The sequence below is a fragment of the Eptesicus fuscus genome, chromosome 20 (genome assembly GCF_027574615.1).
Source record: "Eptesicus fuscus isolate TK198812 chromosome 20, DD_ASM_mEF_20220401, whole genome shotgun sequence".
Lineage (NCBI taxonomy): Eukaryota > Metazoa > Chordata > Mammalia > Chiroptera > Vespertilionidae > Eptesicus > Eptesicus fuscus.
Genome location: NC_072492.1, coordinates 37,911,746 through 37,929,889, shown reverse-complemented (window position 1 = coordinate 37,929,889; position 18,144 = coordinate 37,911,746). Strand labels below are relative to the sequence as shown.

The following is an 18,144-nucleotide window of genomic DNA, read 5'->3' as shown; positions in this document are numbered from 1 at the left end:
AAGCCATAGAGACAGAAAGTAGATCAGTGGTTGCCAAGGTTTGGGGGAAAGGAATAGGGAGTGACTGCCAGTGGGTACAGTATTTCCTTTTAGGGCAATGACAGTGTTCTAAAATTAGAGGGTGGCCATGGTTGCACAATTCTGTGAATACTAAAAACCATTGAACTGTATACTTTAAATGAGAGTATTTTATGCTATGTAAATTATGTCTCATGAAAGTTGTTATAAAAAAGGAACATTTAACTAACAATATAATATTTACCCAGAATCCTACCACCTAACGATTCAAACCAGTTTTTTTGCAATTCCTTCCAGTCCTTTTCCAAATAATTGGGTAATTTTAAAATATATATACATATATATTTATTGATTTTAGAGAGGAAGGGAGATGGAGAGAGATAGAAACATCAATGATGGGAGGAAATCATTGATTGGCTGCCTCCTGCGTGCCCCACACTGGGGATTGAGCTGCCGCAACCCAGGCATGTGCCCTTGACCGGAAATCGAGCCATGACCTCCTAGTTCATAGGTTAAGGCCCAACCACTGAGCCATGCTGGCCAGGCTACTTGGATAATTTTGACATACTTCTATTTTGGCAGAACTCTCTTTACTCTGTATTTCCAGAAGACTTATATATTTTGTAATTTATTCATTTAACAAACATTTATTAAGGACACAAGGTTGAGTGAAAAGAGGAATCCCTCCATGCTGCAGATCAGGAAGTATTCTTTCCATTTAAGAGGTGAGGAAAGTGAGGCTTAGAGAGGTTAGGTGAAATGTCTGAGGTGCTCCAGCTGGTGACTGACAGCTGAGACTAAACCTGATTTTTCTGAATGTAGACCATACTCCTGTTTGCTGGTCTTTTTATTGTTCTAAAGCAGCATTTGTTGCATCTTAGCTTCTTGATTCTGTCTGGAATCTTGGTCACGTAACTAAGGTGGAACACCTCACCTCGGTCCTAGATGGATTTACCCAAGTCCCATCGCCATTACTAATGGTGGAGCCACTACTTAAACGTAAGGTTTATATGGCTATCAGTTTATTGACACTTGGTTTAAAAAACAAAAAAGAGCCCTGGCCAGTGTGGCTCAGTTGTTTGGGGTCATCCCATGCATCAGGAGGTTGCCGGTTCAATTCCCGGTCAAGGGCACGTGCCTGGGTTTTGGGCTCGATCCCTGGTAGGGGGCATGCTGGAGGCAGCTGATTGATGTTGCACTCTCACATCGATGTTTTTCTCTCTCTTCCTCTGTCTCTAAAAATCAAACTATTCTGTAAAAGAAATAGATACACAAATATCTTTGCAAAAAATAATAGTATCTCTGGATGGTGTGTGTGATTTTTCTTTTCTTCTGTATGCTTTATCTTTATTTTCTATAATTAGCATGTGCTAGTTTTGCAGAAGGCACATACAAATACATACATACAGGTGTGTGCGTGTGCAGTTGTGCATGTATTTTGTGACAGGCAGAGTTATATTCCACGGGTCACCATGGGATATTCTGAAGGCCTGTGTTACGTCTGACCCCGCCTAGGTCATCAAGAAGAAGCTAGTGGGATCCATGAAGGCATTGCAGAAGCAGTATGCATCCTCGGACACAGTGGTCACCAGTGAAGACGGAGATGCCAACACCCTGTGCAGCGCCCTGGAGGCCGTGTTTATCCACGGCCTGCACGCCAAGCACATCCGAGCGGAGGCCGGGGGGAAAAGGAAGAAGAGTGCCTACCAGAAGCCGCTGCCTCAGCCTGTCTTCTGGCCCCTCCTGAAGGCCATCACCCACAAGTGAGAGCAGCCCGGGGGGTTTTGCATTGGGAGGGAGCTTTGGAGGGTGGGACATGGGGCTCTTCAGCTTTGCGGGAAAGCAGCAGGCGCTCATGTGTCTAGAGCATGGGTGGCTGAGGTAGGGGATATTGTCAGACCAAGCCTCATTAGCCCCTCCTTCCTCGGGCAGCAGCCTGGCACTGCTTCGAGCCCCTGGGCTGGTCACCCCCAGCAGGCGCCGTCTTTTGGCCACATCCTGGCAGAGTTCGGTGGCTGCATCAGAGGTGGTGTGGCCTGCAAAGCCTAAAATCTTTACTACCTGGCCCTTCACAGGAGGTTGCTAACCTCGCCTTAGAATGCTTGAACTAAGGCGAGGTTAGCAACCTCCTGTGAAGTATTTACTCATACTTCAGTAAATACTCCCTATACCATGTTATGAGTAAATACTTAGCACACTAAGTATAGCGTAGTATATAACATGGTATAGGGAGTTTTTTGTAAAAGAGTGGAATCCAGTAGAGCATCTGAATATTCGCTCTGAGACACTTGTCTTTGTGGCCCTGCCCCTAAGTGCCTGGGCTTTGGAGCAAGCAGCTGGCTCTGTGCCTCTAAGGGCTATTAAAGGCCACCTTCAGTGCTTTGTCAGTCTCTAGTCTTCCTTCCCATGCCCACTGCCACTGCCCTGTCTCAGGTTCTTACCGCACTCCTGGTGGCAGTGGCTTTCTAATTGTCCCCCTTATCTCATTCTGTCCTTTCTTGACGTTTACTGAGCTTAAGCAAACCGGAGCCAATCACCGCGGCCTATAGAGCACGGTCTGTCCTCCTATGCAGGGGACACGAGCAGGGGACTGTGGTAGTCAGAGGCGGGCATTTAATCAGATCGAGGCAGTTCAGGAACTGAGCTTGGTATACCCGGGTCTGATCTTATCCAGAGCAACCCACCCTAAAGTCTGCGTAGCTGAGGTCAAGTCACCTTCCTATGCAAACACCTATAGCCCACAGGCTCCCAAATGCTAGCCTGGAGCCTGGTTCCCTCGGTGGGGGCCCCAGAATCCGTATCCTGACCAAGTTCCCAGGTGATTCTGGGGCACAGCCAAGTATGGGGACCGTTGCCCCACTCTGCCTCACCAGTTTGATTCTCAAAAACCTGCATTACCCAGCTCTGCCACCAAATCCCCCACTCCTCCCCACATTGAGATGCCAGTGCTCCCCACTCCTGTTACAGGTCTGTGGCTTTCCTACCCTTCGTGCCTTGCCTTCTGTTAGTTTCATGTGCCTACGAGGGCCTCCTAGCTTTCCCTCTTGAAATCCCACAAGGCCCAGCTCAGAAGCTGCCCATTCTATGGCATTATTTTCACTCCAACCCGAACATGATCACCCAGTTCCCGCCACGGCTCTTCTAACAGCAGGTGTGCCCCTGAAAGCTAGTTACCTGGACGGAGGACAGGGACCGTGTCTCTCCCCTGTGTCCTCAGTACTGGCTCTTGCCAACCAGTGGATACAATGGCGTCTCCATGATTCAGTCATTTCTGGACATCATCCTGTCCTCGCCCTTCCCAGGCACACCATCTCGGACGTGGAGCACCTGGCCTTCGTCAGCACGGACGTGGGCCGCTGCCGGGCCTGGCTGCGGCTGGCCCTCAACGACGGCCTGATGGAGTGCTACCTGAAGCTGCTGCTGCAGGAGCCGGCCCGCCTGTGCGAGTACTACCAGCCCTCCGCCCTGCTCCGAGACCCCGAGGAGAGCGAGTTCCTCCTCAGCTTCCTGCAGGGACTCACATCCTTGTCCTTCGAGCTCTCCTACAAGTCCTCCATCCTGAACGAGTGGACGCTCACCCCGCTGGCCCTCTCTGGGCTTTGCCCATTCTCTGAGCTCGACCCTGTCACTACCTCGGGGACAGAACTACAGCGGAAGGAGTCTCTGGATTCCATCTCCCACTCCTCAGGCTCAGAGGACATCGAAGTCCAGCACTCGGGCCATAAGATCCAGCGGCACAGGCAGCTCACTGCCTCCTCCCTCAGCCTGGACACGGCCAGTTCGTCCCAGCTGTCCTGCAGCCTCAACTCCGATAGCCTCCTACTCCCGGAGAATGGCTCCAAGAGTCCAGATCACTCCGAGGAGCCCATGTCCTACGACTCGGACCTGGGGACAGCCAATGCCGATGATTCAGACCCGTCTCTGCACGAGTGAGTACCACTCCTTCCCTCTCTTTCTGCTTCCTTCCTTCTTCTCTTCCTCTTTCCCTTCCTCCTTCCCTCCCTTCCTATAGCATGTGATTGCCTGTCACCGCACACTGAACTCTGTTAGGGCATAAGGAAAGGCAAAGGGAACATCTCTTCCTCAGGGACAGGTTGCTGGGAGCTGTAACTGGAGGCAAAATGGGGGCAGTGAGGAATTGGATTTAGACAGGGCTCAGAGCTGGTTCAATCCAGCTCTGTCCTGGGCGACCTTCCCCTCCCACCCTTTATTGATTAAGGTATTACATATGTGTCCTTACCCCCCTATTGCCCCCTCACCCCCCTGGTGTCTGTGTCCATTGGTTAGGCTTATATGCATGCATACAAGTCCTTTGGTTGATCTCTTCCCCTTACCCCTGTCCTCCCCTACCTTCCCGCTGAGGTTTGACGGTCTGATCGATGCTTCTCTGTCTCTGGATCTGTTTTTTTGTTCATCAGTTTATGTTGTTCATTATATTCCAAAAATGAGTGAGATCATGTGATACTTATCTTTCTCTGCCTGGCTTATTTCACTTAGCATAATGCTCTCCAGTTCCATCCATGCTGTTGCAAATGGTAAGAATTCCTTCTTTTTTACCGCAGCGTAGTATTCCATTGTGTGGATGTACCACAGCTTTTTAATCCACTCATCTGCTGATGGGCACTTGGGCTGTTTCCAAATCTTAGCTATGGTGAATTGTGCTGCTCCTGGGCGACCTTTGACAAGTTATTTCATCTCTCTGGTACTCAGAGAAGACAACAATATTTCACACCATCTAGAGAGAAGGAAACTAATAGTTCAAGGCTATATTTACAACTTCTGAAAAATACAGTAAAGCATGATGCAAAAGGATGGTCTTCGGTGACCTCCCAGAAGACCTCCCAGAGGATACAAACCTGAATGCTGCCTGGAGGAGGTGGTGGACAAATGGGGCCAAGCCCAGGTGTGGAAAAGGAATCCGCGGAGCGACAACATTGGCTGGAGAAGGGAACCTGGGCAGAGCCTTCTTTTTTTTAATGTGTTTTTATTGATTTTATTTAAAAAGTATTTTTCTTTATTTCAGAGAGGTAGGGAGAGGGAGAGAGTGACAGAAATATCAATGATGAGGGTGAATCATTGATTGGTTGCCCGCTGCATGCCCCTACTGGGGATCGAGCCCACAACCCCGGCATGTACGCTGACCGGGAATTGAACCATGACCTCCTGGTTCATAGGTAAACACACAACCACTGAACCACACCAGCCATGCTGTTTTTATTTATTTTAGAGAGAGGAAGGGAGAGGGAGAGAGAAACATCAACGAGAAACATCCATCAGCTTCTTCTTGCATGCCGCCTAGTGGGGTTCAAGCTTGCAACCCGGGCATGTGTCCTGACTGGGAATTGAACCTTTGACCTCTTGATGCATGGGACAGTGCTCAACCAACTGAGCCACACTGGCCAGAGCAGAGCCTTCTTCATTCAGGCTTCTTAACATTAATTTTTGAATAATAGTCTATTTTTATGGTTAAAAAAACCCTAAAAACTGTTTCCCACCCCTATAACCATAATTATTTTCTTGCTTAGTCTTCCAGTGTTTCTAAATACATCTATAACAAATATGCATATGCAGATTTTAAAATTGTATTTCTTCTTCTCCCACCTCTTTCCACAAAAGCTAGTATAAATGCACTGTTATACACCTTGTTTTGGAGGAGATCTTTTCATATCAGAGTTTCTTTTTATTTCCCCTCTGGCATATTTTTTCATTGTCTGAAAGTACCTCAGTTTATTTAATAAGCCCTATATGTAGTGGTCATCGGAATTCAGTGTTTTATAAGTAACCTTGCGTGTGTAGTTTTTTATTTCTCTGCAGTTATCTCTGCTCAGTAAATTCCCAGAAGCAAAATTGCTGAGTCAAAGGATAGATGAATTTGTCATCTCCTGGATATCGCCTAGTTATACTCTGTTAGCCTTATCAACAGAAGGTATTATCAAACTTTTGGATGTTTGCTCATCTAATAGGTAACAAATGGTAACCTTTTTATTAACCATTTTCTTCAGTTGGATCCATGTTCCATCAGCCTGTGTTTAGGACCTTCTTTTTCACTCCTGCTGTCCCTGCCACCTCCCACCTTTGGTTCAGGTCTTTCCAGGGATACCACCTGGTGTGGGAATTGTACCAGTTTGGGCTGGTGGTACGGACCGGCGTGGAGCAGATCTCATTTCAAGCCCTGTTCTACCACTTACAAGCCCAGTAATGTCAGGCAAGTTGCTGGCTTTTTTTTGAGGTTCTGTTTTTTCATCTTTAAAATGGAGATCGCGGCCCTAGCTGGTTTGGCTCAGTGGATAGAGCGTCGGCCTGCGGACTGTAAGGGTCCCAGGTTCGATTCTGGTCAAGGGCACATGCCCGGGTTGTGGGCTCCATTCCCACTGGGGGGAAGGGAGGTGCGTGCAGGAGGCAGCCAAATCAATGATTCTCTCTCATCATTGATGTTTCTATATATCTCTCTCTCCCTCTCCTTTCCTCTCTTAAAATCAATAAAAATATATTAAAAAAAATAAAATGGAGGTCGCCTCAGAGGGCTGGTTGAGGATCAGATCAGATGCCTGTTAGTGAGTTGCACACATAAGAATGTCTGGTAGGCACCAGAAAGAGCTTCTGAGCACTGAGTGTGTGAGATAGAATTTTCAAATGTCAAACGGAAGGCTTTCGCTGAACATGTTGGAAAGGAGCAGGCCCTGCCCCAACACGGCTGGGCCTGTGGCATGACGTAGGCTCATTCACATGTCTCAGTCATTTGTTGCCTCTCCCTCCTCCCACAGACCAGCCAGCCTTCTCTTAGTCACGTGTCTTTTCTTTATCTTTCATGAATCTTGTGATTGGAAAATTCCAGCTTAAGGTCATTGAGCCAGTGGCCATCCACCCTGTGTGGTTATTATGGGGAACTAACTCAGGGGAGAGGGTCAGGATGAACAGACCAACACTAGTGTGAGGAACCAGCGTACGCTACACACACAGATGTGCAAACACATATGCAGCCTTCTGAGAGCTGGGCTGGAGTCTTTGAGCATCCACAGACCCTAGCATTTCTTGGAGTGTTTTAAGGGTCAAGAGTCTCACCAACAGTTGAGAGTTCACTTAAGCAATTTCTTTTTTTTTTTAAATATATTTTATTGATTTTTTACAGAGAGGAAGGGAGATAGAGAGCTAGAAACATTGATGAGAGAGAATCATCGGCTGCCTCCTGCACACCCCCACCAGGGATGTGCCCGCAGCCAATGTACACGCCCTTGACCGGAATCAAACCTGGGACCTTTCTGTCCGCAGCCCAACGCTCTATCCATTGAACCAAACCGGTTTCGGCCACTTAAGCTATTTTTATTATATTACTTAAAGTAACTTAAAAATTACGTGTAAATACCTTGTGCTTATATACCTCTTAAAGTTGTACAATCAGAACATCTACAAATAGCCCAGCCAGAGTGGCTCAGTTAGTTGAGCGGCATCTTGTGCACCAAAAAGTTGCCAGTTCGATTCCGGGTCAAGGCACATGCCCACGTTAAAGAGGATTTAGTCCCTGATTGGGGTGCGTGTGGGAGGCAACCGATCGATGTTTCTCTCTCGTCCTCTCTCTGAAATCAATAAAAACAATAAATAAAAAAAAAACCATACAAATTAAACAAAGAAAAGTACAAAACATTAACGTTCACAATGAAATGTATTCATATAATATTTCACGGAAACCACATTACAGCTTGCTTCTTTTGTGTTTTTTGAGTGTGAATTATAATTAGCACAGAGAAGCCTGGGTACATTCTAGTGGTTGAAAATGTGGACTCGGAAGCCAGACCTGAGTCTTCCTTAACCAGCTTTTTGACCTTGGGCAAGCTACTCAGTCTTTCTGACATTCACGTCCTCATCTGTAAAATGGCGATAAGAATGTTTCAGAGGGATGCCAGGAAGATGAAATGAGTTAGGATAGTGCTTCGAGTGGTGCCTGACACACGGTGAGTGCCCAGTAGGTGGTGTTACTGTCATTTACTGCTAAGTATCCTGAGAACTGATGACCTGAGTTCTGCTTGTCTCTATACGCACTGCTGTGAATAGCTGGTTAGTAACATTTGTCAGCTGTCATCAGGAGGTCTTCCCGTGTGGGAAATGATCCGTAGACCATGCGGCTCATCTCTGTGCAGAAACCACAGGCTCAGACCATTGGCTGGGCTTCTTTCCCAGGTGGCCATCAGAATCTCCACGCCATGCTTTTTATTTATTTCACACATACGCACATAGATGCATGTGCAGATAATACATGTGCTTTTTTAAGATTGTTTTTTAAGTGAATGTGCAAAGAAATTTTTTAAACAGACGTTTTTGATCACCACGGCCCTGAACCGGAGAGAAGTGAGAACACTAGCAATTTCAGTTCTTTTTTTTCTTTCTTTCTTTCTTTCTTTTTCTAGAGAGAGAAAGCAATAGAACCATCGATTTTGTTGTTCCACTTATTTATGCATTCATTGGTTGATTCTTTTATGTGCCCTGACTGGGGATTGAACCCACAGACTTGGTATATCAGGACAATGCTTTAAGCAACAACTGACCTACCCGGACAGGGCTGTTTCATTTGTATGTTGCATTTTATTCAAAGTTTTCTTTCTTTTGCCTTTTCTTCAAAATCTCATTCTTGCACTTTTTCCAGTTGAGGTATCTATCTCTTATTCTCATTGGATCCTGAGACCAGAACTGATTCTGATGAGGCTCTGTGAACTTGATTTCACCTTGACCTTGGTTTTGGTTTGGTGGAAGCTCTAATTTATTGCACAATCAATCACTCACTACTCTACCTCCCAGGAGCCCATGAAGAGCTGGGACTTCACAGGGGATATAAAAATCTGTCCCCCTTGCCTAGCTGGTTTGGCTCAGTAGATAAAGTGTCGGCCTGCGGACAGAAGGGTCCTGGGTTCGATTCCTGGCCAAGGGCACGTACCTCAGTTGCAGGCTTGATCTCAGGCCCAGTTGGGGCATGTTCAGGAGGAAAAATCAATGTCTCTCTCTCACTGTGATGTTTCTCTCTCTCCCGCTCCCTTCCACTCTCTAAAAATCAATGGGGCCCTGGCTGGTTTGGGTCAGTGGATAGAGCATTGGCCTGCAGACTGAAGAGTCCCAGTTTCAATTCCGGTCAAGGGCACATGCCCGGGTTGCAGACTCGATCCCCAGTAGGGGGCATGCAGGAGGCAGGCAATCAATGATTCTTTGTCATCATTGATGTTTCTATCTCTCTCTTCCCTTCCTCTCCGAAATCAATAAAAATATATTTTTTAAAAATCAATGGGAAAACATATCCTAAAATCTGTCTCCCTAGTTCATTTCATAATGTGGCCCAGTCTGTCACAGTGGTTTGGACACATACAACTGGTCAGCAAATGTTCCTTCCTCCTTTGCCAGTGGAGACTAGCCCTTTGCTTCCAGAACTCAGCAATCCCTGTTGCCTGCAGGTTGCACTCCTGGACTTTTAACTCTGTTTTTAGAGTGAGGCCATAGAGCGGGAACCAGCACCCACCTGCGTCTTCCATCACTATTCTACAGCACATTTACACCTTTCTCTGATAGGTCACCTTTTTGTTTAATGAGTCATGCTATATATTCAGGATACTAGAGCTTTATCAGAAATATGATAGTATCTGCATATAAAATATGCAAATATTTTTCCTAGTCTCTGGGTTGTCTTTTCACTTTCTTGGTAGTATTCTTTGGAAGCACAAAAGTTTTTATTTTTATGAAGTCCAATTTATCTATTTTTTTTATTGGCTGCTTATGCAGTAGATGTCATAGCTAAGAAACCATTGCCTAACCCAAAGATATGAAGATTTATACCTGTCTCCTTCTAAGAGTTTTATGGTTTTTGCTCTTACCTTTAGGTCTTTGGTCCATTTTGAGTTAATTTTTTAACATGGTGTGATAGGAGTCCAACTTAATTCTTCTGCATGGAACTATTCACTTACCCCAGCATCATTTGTTGAAAAGACTATTATTTCCCCATTAAAATGTCTTGGCGCCTATGTTGAAAGTCAATTGCCCATGAATGTATGGGTTGGTCACCTAGTCTTGACTAGAATGTCTTGAATTGTTGTTCTGGATTAAGATGGTGTTGTGTAGATAAGAGCAGAGTTCAGCCAGAAGGTAAAAACTTGAGTTCTAAAATCTTAGTTTCCATAATCCCACATGAAGGAGAGTTTGATGTGTCTTCTAGACCCAGTTTAAGCCATTAGGGCAGATGTGTGCAATCTCTTGGGCTCCAGACAGCTTTATTGTCATCTGAACCTGCATTTATCCACGACGGACTCAACTGGGTTCCTCAGCAGAAGAGGAGCCAGCAAATAGACTTACTTCAGAAATGGAACTCAGATTCCCAGAAACCTCAGGAGAGGGAGGACGGAGCAGCCACTAGCCAGTGCACATTCCAGAAGGCCCAGAAGTATGTTTTTGCGTGCATGTGTGCGTTTGTATGTGTGTGTATACACAAAGGCAGTAACACTGGCTCCCTCTGGCCCCGAAAGCACCATTTAGGGGCAGGAAGAGCCAGTTCTGTTGGGAGGAGTGAGCAGGAGCACACCTCATGTATACTTGTATGCACACCTTGTATACACTGACCCCAGCAGCAATTTCTGGGAACGGGAGCCTTCTCTGACTCCACAGCCAGTCCAGCTCTGAGGTGGACCAGCCCTTGCACCTCACCCCAACCCTGCTTCCCAGATACTGTTCCAGGAACAAGGTGGGTCCTCACTTCAGCTAAGTCCATGTCCCGGGGGCTGGAGTCCTGGTGCCTCGGTGCCGGTGGGGAGCCCCGCTCTGAGACGCTCTGTTCACGGGGCTGTGCCACAGTCGGCTTTGGGAAATGACTGCCTACACAGCCGTTTGTTTGGCCGGGCAAACTCTACAGGGAGCCTGTGCAGCAGGTAAAGGCAACCAGTTCCCGTTCACATCAAGTCCTTTTCTCTGCTGTGTGAGCTTTTCCCCTTGGATCCTGGGCTCCACAACTCACTTGCCAGCTGCAGGGAAAGGGAGATGATGAGTGTCAGAGGAGGAGGCTTGTGGTCGAAGGAGAGCAGTGGGTGATGAAGAGTGTTTCGCCCTGGCCAGTGTGACTCAGTGATTTGAGTGTCTGTCAGCCCAGGCACCAAAGGTCTCGAGTTCTTGTAGCAACCAGTCGATGTCAATCTCTCTCTCTCTCTCTCTCTCTCTCTCTCTCCCTCCCTCCCTCTCTCTCTCTCTCTTCCCTGCATTCGCTCCCTTCCATTCCCTCTGAAAAGCAATGGAAAAAATATCCTCAGGTGAGGATTTTTTAAAAAAGAGTGTTGCTTCTTAAATCACAAAACAGCAGTTTTCCATTCTTACCACTGCCCCAGTAGCCATGGGCATTCTAGCTGACAGCCTGTCACACAGGTTTCTTTGTTTGAAAACTTCCAGGGTGTTGTCTGAATTCAACAAAGCCCAGGTAAACTCTGTGCCAACCAACGGACTGAGCCGAGAAACGGAGATTCCCACACTACAGGCCTCACTCTCCCTCCACGGCCTCTGCCTCGACACCAGCACACACCTGCACGTTGAGGCGCCTGCAGAGCCCCTCCCTGCCCAAGCAGCCTCTGGGGCTGCAGATGGTGGCCACAAGCAGGAACCGCTTTCCCTGGCACCTGGCATCCCGGGCTTGCAGCATCTGGGCACTGCCCAAGCTGTCCCCTGGAGGAGCGCTTCAGACCAGCAGCCTTCTAGTCCTGTGAGAGCAGTCGGCCAAGGGGATGGCCAGCAGAGGCCCTCGGTGGATGACGGAGCTGGGCGGAGCCTCATGGTTTCCTCACCCACCAGTCCGGTGAGTGGTTCAGGCTGTTCTGGGGGTGGTCTGGAAAAAGGTCTCCAAGTCAGGGTTTCCCCACTTGATGACCCCAAGTGGTCTCTGCCTTCTTCCCATTTACCCCCTCTCTCTGGGTGGTGTTAGTGTTAAAAGCCTCGTGATGATGGAGCTGATGTTTCTTGGTGTGTGAGTAGTGGAGATAAGCTGGGCACCGTGCCCATCAGTTCCCATGGTTATCTCTTGTCATCTTCGCATCAGCCTTCTGAGAAGATAATTCTCACTTGACCACAGACTCTCTGCTCGTAAGCACTGCCACTGAGCAACTTAAGGCCTTGGGCCAGGAACTTCACCTCACTGAACCTTGGTTTCCCCTTTAATTCTTGTTATTAATAAATTGATATTTTTATATAATTCCTTTGAAAATACTCATTTTGCAACATGATCCAAATTTAGAACTGTGCTGTCCAATTTGACAGCCACTAGCCACATGTGACTATTGAACACTTAAAATGTGGCTAGTGTCAATCGAGATAAGCTATGAAAGCAAACATTGGATTTGGAAGAGTTAGTATGGAAAAAAGACTGTAAAATTTCTCATTAATAATTTATTGATTACATATTAAAATGAAAATATTTTTATATATTGGGTTAGATAAAACTTTAAAATTCATTTCACCTGCTTCTTTTTACATTAAAAAAAATGTGGCTACTAGAACATTTAAAGTGACATATAGGACTCACATTGTATTTCTATTGGACGGTGCTGTTCTAGAATAAGCCAATTCAGTTTGTTGATAACCCGAGGGAAGTCAATCCTGGGAATGTCCTGGAGAGAGCCATGGTAGTGACTTGAGAAGTACTGGCCCAGTGGAGCAGCAGTCAAAGCTGTGACCCAAGCTCTTTGGCTATTTCCGTTTGTTCTTGTGTCGTGGAATGCAGATAGGAATCTATGCACGTGTGCTCCTGGACACAGGAAGCCTGGAGTTTGTCCCAGCTGCAGCCTGGGGCTCATGTTGGTGCATGGTCTTACATTTCATGCACCATCATGCACATCCTCACCATCCATGCACATCTCTCCTTTGGCCTGTAACTTCCAGATCCTATAACTCAGGGTGGGACCAGGGCCATGAAACAAACTGAAAGAGGCACACACATGTACCCTTTTTAAAACAGCTTTAGTGCCTTTAAAATTATTTATTTATATATATATATATATATATATATATTTTGATTTTTTACAGAGAGGAAGGGAGAGGGATAGAGAGTTAGAAACATCAATGAGAGAGAAACATCGATCAGCTGCCTCCTGCACACTCCCTACTGGATATGTGCCCGCAACCAAGGTACATGCCCTTGACCGAATCGAACCTGGGACCCTTGAGTCCGCAGGCCGACGTTCTATCCACTGAGCTAAACTGGTTAAGGCTATTTATTTATTTTTTTAATCAGAGAGGAAGGGAGAGGGAGAGAGATAGAAACTTCAATGAGAGAGAATCATTGATCGGCTGCCTCCTGCACGCCCCCCACTAGGGGATCCAGCCCACAACCTGGGCATGTGCCCTTGACCGGAATCGAATCTGGTACCTTTCAGTCCACAGGCCAATGCTCTATCTACTGAGCCAAATTGGCTAGGGCTTTTAGTGCATTTTAAGTTCACATGATTAAATTATAGATTCTTTTTTTTTTTTTTTAGTATATTCACGGATTTGTAGCTATCACCATAAACTAATTTTAAAGCCTTTTTATCTCTCATAAAAGAAATCCCCTACCCATTAGCAGGCACTCTCCAACCCTTTCTCCCTCCCACTACCTTACTCCCCTCAACCCCTGGCAACTACTAATCTGCTTTGTCTATAGATATGCTATTCTAGACATATCACATAATAGAATCATATAATATGTAACCTTTGGCAATTGGTTTCTTTCAATTAACAATGTTTTTAAGGTTCATCCATATTGTAGGATGTATCTATCCCTACTTCATTTCTTTTTATTGCTGAATACTATTCCATTGTAGATTCCATTTATGCTTATGTCACATTTTATTTATCCTTTCATTAGTTGAAAGGCATTTGGGGGGGTTTCCCCCTTTTTTGGCTGTTATGAATAATGCTACAATAAACATTCATGTACAAGTTTTTGGGTGGACATACTTTTTTTGTTTTTTATTTATTTATTTATTTATTTATTACATATATTGTTAATTCTCTTGGATACAGACCTAGGAATGGAATTTTTGGATCATATGGTAACCAAAGGAGCTGCCCCGTTTTATATTCTCACCAGCAGTGTATTCTTCTACATCCTCATCAATAGTTCTTGTTGTTGTTGTTATTAGAAGTGGCATCTCATTATGGTTTTAATTTGCATTTCCCTGATGGCTAACGATGTTGAGCATATTTTCATGTGCTATTGTCATTTCTGTATCTTCTTTGGAGAAATATCAATCAGAACCTTTGCCCAGGGTTATCTGTCTTTTTATTACTGAGTAATAATAGGTTGGGGTTTTTAACATATTATTGAATTTATTGGGGTGACATTGGTTAATAATTATAATAATTTTTTAAAAATATTTTTTGAAAAAAAAATATATTTTTTGGAATACCACAGGACTTCATTTATTTTTTTAAAATATATTTTATTGATTTTTTTTACAGAGAGGAAGGGAGAGGGATAGAGAGTTAGAAACATCAATGAGAGAGAAACATCTATCAGCTGCCTCCTGCACGCCCCCTACTGGGGATCCAGCCCACAACCCGGGCATGTGCTCTTGACTGGAATCAAACCTGGGACCCTTCAGCTACCGGCCAACACTCTGTCCACTAAACCAAACCAGCTAGGGCATCTTGTCCTTACATTTAGATGTGTGGTATATTTTGAGTTAATTTTTGTATATTGTATAAGGATGAGGTCCAACTTCATTCTTTTGCATATAGATATCCAGTTCTACCAGCACTATTTGTTGAAAAGACTATTTTTTCCCCTTTTTAAAAAGTTTTTTTTATGTGATATGCACTCTGTAACCACCATCCATATCTAGATATAGAACATTTCCAGCCCACCAAAGGAAACTACCATAGATTCATTTTTCCTGTCATTGAACTTGTTAAAAATGGAATCATACAATATATACTCTTATGCTTCTTTCACTGAACTGTGCAATTTACCTATACATACAACCTGGGACTATAGTTTGGTCTTTTCCTTTGATCTACAGTATCCTATATAATAAAGAGGTAATATGCAAATTGGCCATCACTCCAACACACAAGATGGCCACCCCCATGTGGTCAAAGATGGCTGCCCCCATGTGGACACATGATAGCCGCCACAAGATGGCCAGCAGGGGAGGGCAATTGTGGGCGATCAGGCCAGCAGGGGAGGGCAGTTGGGAGGGACCAGGCCTGCAGCGGGGGTCAGTTGGGGGGAACCAGGCCTACAGGGGAGGGCAGTTGGGGGGAACCAGGCCTGCAGGAGAGGGCAGTTGGGGGGAACCAGGCCTGCAAGGGGGGACAGTTGGGGGGAACCAGGCCTGCAGGGGAGGGCAGTTGGGGGGAACCAGGCCTGCAGGGGAGGGCAGTTGTGGGGGAACCAGGCCTGCAGGGGAGGGCAGTTGTGGGGGAACCAGGCCTGCAGGGGAGGGCAGTTGGGGGGAACCAGGCCTGCAGGGGAGACTGGTTGCTAGAGAGTTGCTTGGTAACATGGAATCAAAGCACCTCTCCTTAGGGGAGTTGTGGATCCATTCATTCCCCCACTCCCTAGTCACTGGGCAACACTGTGTGACCCGCCTATTCACACTGACCTGGTATCTTCACTCCTCAGCCAGACTCCTCTCTGGATTTCACCGTTGTATAAAGTGTCCTAATGCCTTTAATAACTCCAGGTGGCATTCCTGGGGTGCTTTGGGTCCCTAGTGGTAGGTGCTTTGGGTCCCTGGTGGCAGGTGCTGCTCTGGCTGAGATTCTTGGTCAATGGTGATTTCCCCTCACTGTTGAAGGGGCAGGGAACTGGCCAGATATGGGCACCTGAGTGAGCAGGCTGTAGGAAGGTGGCATGAAAGAGGGGGACGGGAGACAGTGGTGCGCTCCTCTCCCCTACCTCCCTTTCTGCTTTATAACTGGAGGCCTTGGCGTGGGGCACAGCCACAGGGCTTGGTCCAATTCCATGTGCAGAAGTTCCAAGGACCCAGTGTTCCCACTTTTTTTTCCTCCGTTGCTTAAGAGAACAAAAGGTTTCCCCGAGAGTATGATTTCCTGGTGGCTAACCTTGTGGTCCCTGGAGTGCGTCTGACCATTTCCAGTTCGTCTCCCTCTCCACTGCGGATGAAGGAGCCCTCACCAGTGAACATACATCATCTCAGAATCCACATTTGTCTCCTTCCTTCCACTTCCCTCACCTCACCCTTGTATTTTATGTTAAAGATGTTTGGAAAGTCAAGATTTGTTCTTTCATCTGTTATAACTCTATGCCAGGCACAAATCAAAATGACTGTTCCGAACAGCTTTGTAGGCGCTAGGATGGGGCTAAGTCCAGAACTCCATGGGAGCCCCGGGTGGGATGGAGGCTTCCTAACCCAGGTGGGGGTGGGAGTGGGGTGGGGATGAGTAAGGAAAGCTTCCAGGAGGAGGTAGTAGATGACCGCTGAGCTGAGTCTCAAGGGATAGTGGTCTCTCCCAGTAGGGCCATTAGCAGGGGCTGGGAGGTGTGTGCGCCTTGAGTCCCGATGACCCAGGCAGGCTTTGTTCAGAGTCCTGTGTTGTAAATGGTCCCCTGTAGCCACCTTCATTGACACATTGTCCTGCCACTGGCAGAAGGAAGCACCTGCCAAGTCTGAGGGTTTTCAGAGGAAGCCCTGAGGCCCAGCTCTGTGAGCCTCCCCTCAAAACTCCTGGCTCAGAACTCTCACTCTTGGCTGAAAGGAGTCTTATAGCATCTGAGTGAATTAAATTGTCTAAACCAGTGGTCGACAAACTCATTAGTCAACAGAGCCAAATATCAACAGTACAATGATTGAAATTTCTTTTGAGAGGCAAATTTTTTAAACTTAAACTTCTTCTAACGCCACTTCTTCAAAATAGACTCGCCCAGGCCGTGGTATTTTGTGGAAGAGCCACACTCAAGGGGCCAAAGAGCCGCAGTTTGCCGACCACGGGTCTAAACCAATCTTTCTGGGGAATCCCCAGTCCTACTCCCCTTCACTGTCTAGGGGAGCAGGGAGGGCAGTCTTGATTTAGGGGTTGGAAATAGCAATGTCAGGTTGAGGTTGGTGGCACTTAACAAAACAGCTGGGCTGGTCCCCCCTGTGTGACTCATTTCCTCTGTGTAGACAGACATGTCTGGTGGCCCAGCCGGCTTCCTTGCCTCTGCTCTTGCACACTTAGGCACAGAAAGGCTGGGAGCACTTGAAATAGTGGGGGGTGAAGGGGGCACTAGAATTCGTTCCCTCAAGCCCCTGACCCCAGACCCACTCCACTTCTCAAAGCCAGTGAGCAGCTTCAGACTCGGAGAGAGAGCAACTGAAGGGGAAGAGTAGGGTAGGCCGCCTGGGCCCTAGGGGGCCTGCTCTGAAGTGGGGAGCAGAAGCAGGGGTTGCCAGTGAGAACTCTGGATCCTTCTCCCCCATGCCTCCCTTATCTCAAACCCTAGAAGCAGAGCCGAAAAACTCTGCATCCCTTAGACAAATGGTGCTAGGACAACTGACTACCCAGATAGAAAAAAATAAAGGTGGACCCTTCCTCACGCCATATATATAAATTAACTCAAAGTAGATCATAGGCCCAATTCTAAGATCTAAAACTAAAGCTCTTAGCAGAAAACAGGAGTACATCTTTGTGACCTTGGATTAAGCAATGGTTTCTTAGATACAACACCAAAGGCACAGACAGACGAATTGGACTTCATCAAAATTTAAAAATTTTGTTCCTCAAAGGGCACCATCAAGAAAGTGGAAAGACAACCTACAGAATTGGAGAAATGATTTGCAAATTGTATTTGTTTCCTAGGGATCCTGCAGCAAAGTACTATAAACTGGTGTAAAACAACAGAAAGGTATTCTCTGCTAGAAGTCCAAAATCCACATGTTGGCCGGGTTGATTCCTTCTGGGATTCAAGAATCTGTTCCATGCTTTTCTCTTAACTTCTGGTGTTACCAGCAATCCTTGGCATTCCTTGGCTTGTATACCCATCGCTCCAGTCCCTCCCTCCATCACATTCCTCTGTGCCTCTATCTTGACTTGGCATTCTCTCTCTTTCTCTGTGTGTGTCTTTCTCCTCTTATAAGGACACAGTCACATTGGATGAAGGGCTCACCATACCCCAGTATGACCTCATCTTAACTA

General features: G+C 46.4%; 1 protein-coding gene across 2 annotated transcripts in view; it reads left to right on the top strand.

Annotated features, from left to right (window-relative positions):
* The window catches only part of PLEKHM1 (pleckstrin homology and RUN domain containing M1), a 47,559-nt gene that overhangs the window by 11,457 nt on the left and 17,958 nt on the right, over window positions 1-18,144 (top strand). For both annotated transcript variants that reach the window (XM_028157053.2, XM_054709191.1), the window contains exons 4-6: window positions 1,534-1,781; window positions 3,321-3,947; window positions 11,425-11,824. In XM_028157053.2, coding sequence (XP_028012854.2) covers window positions 1,534-1,781; window positions 3,321-3,947; window positions 11,425-11,824 — 1,275 coding nt within the window. The remainder of the gene's footprint in view (window positions 1-1,533; window positions 1,782-3,320; window positions 3,948-11,424; window positions 11,825-18,144) is intronic.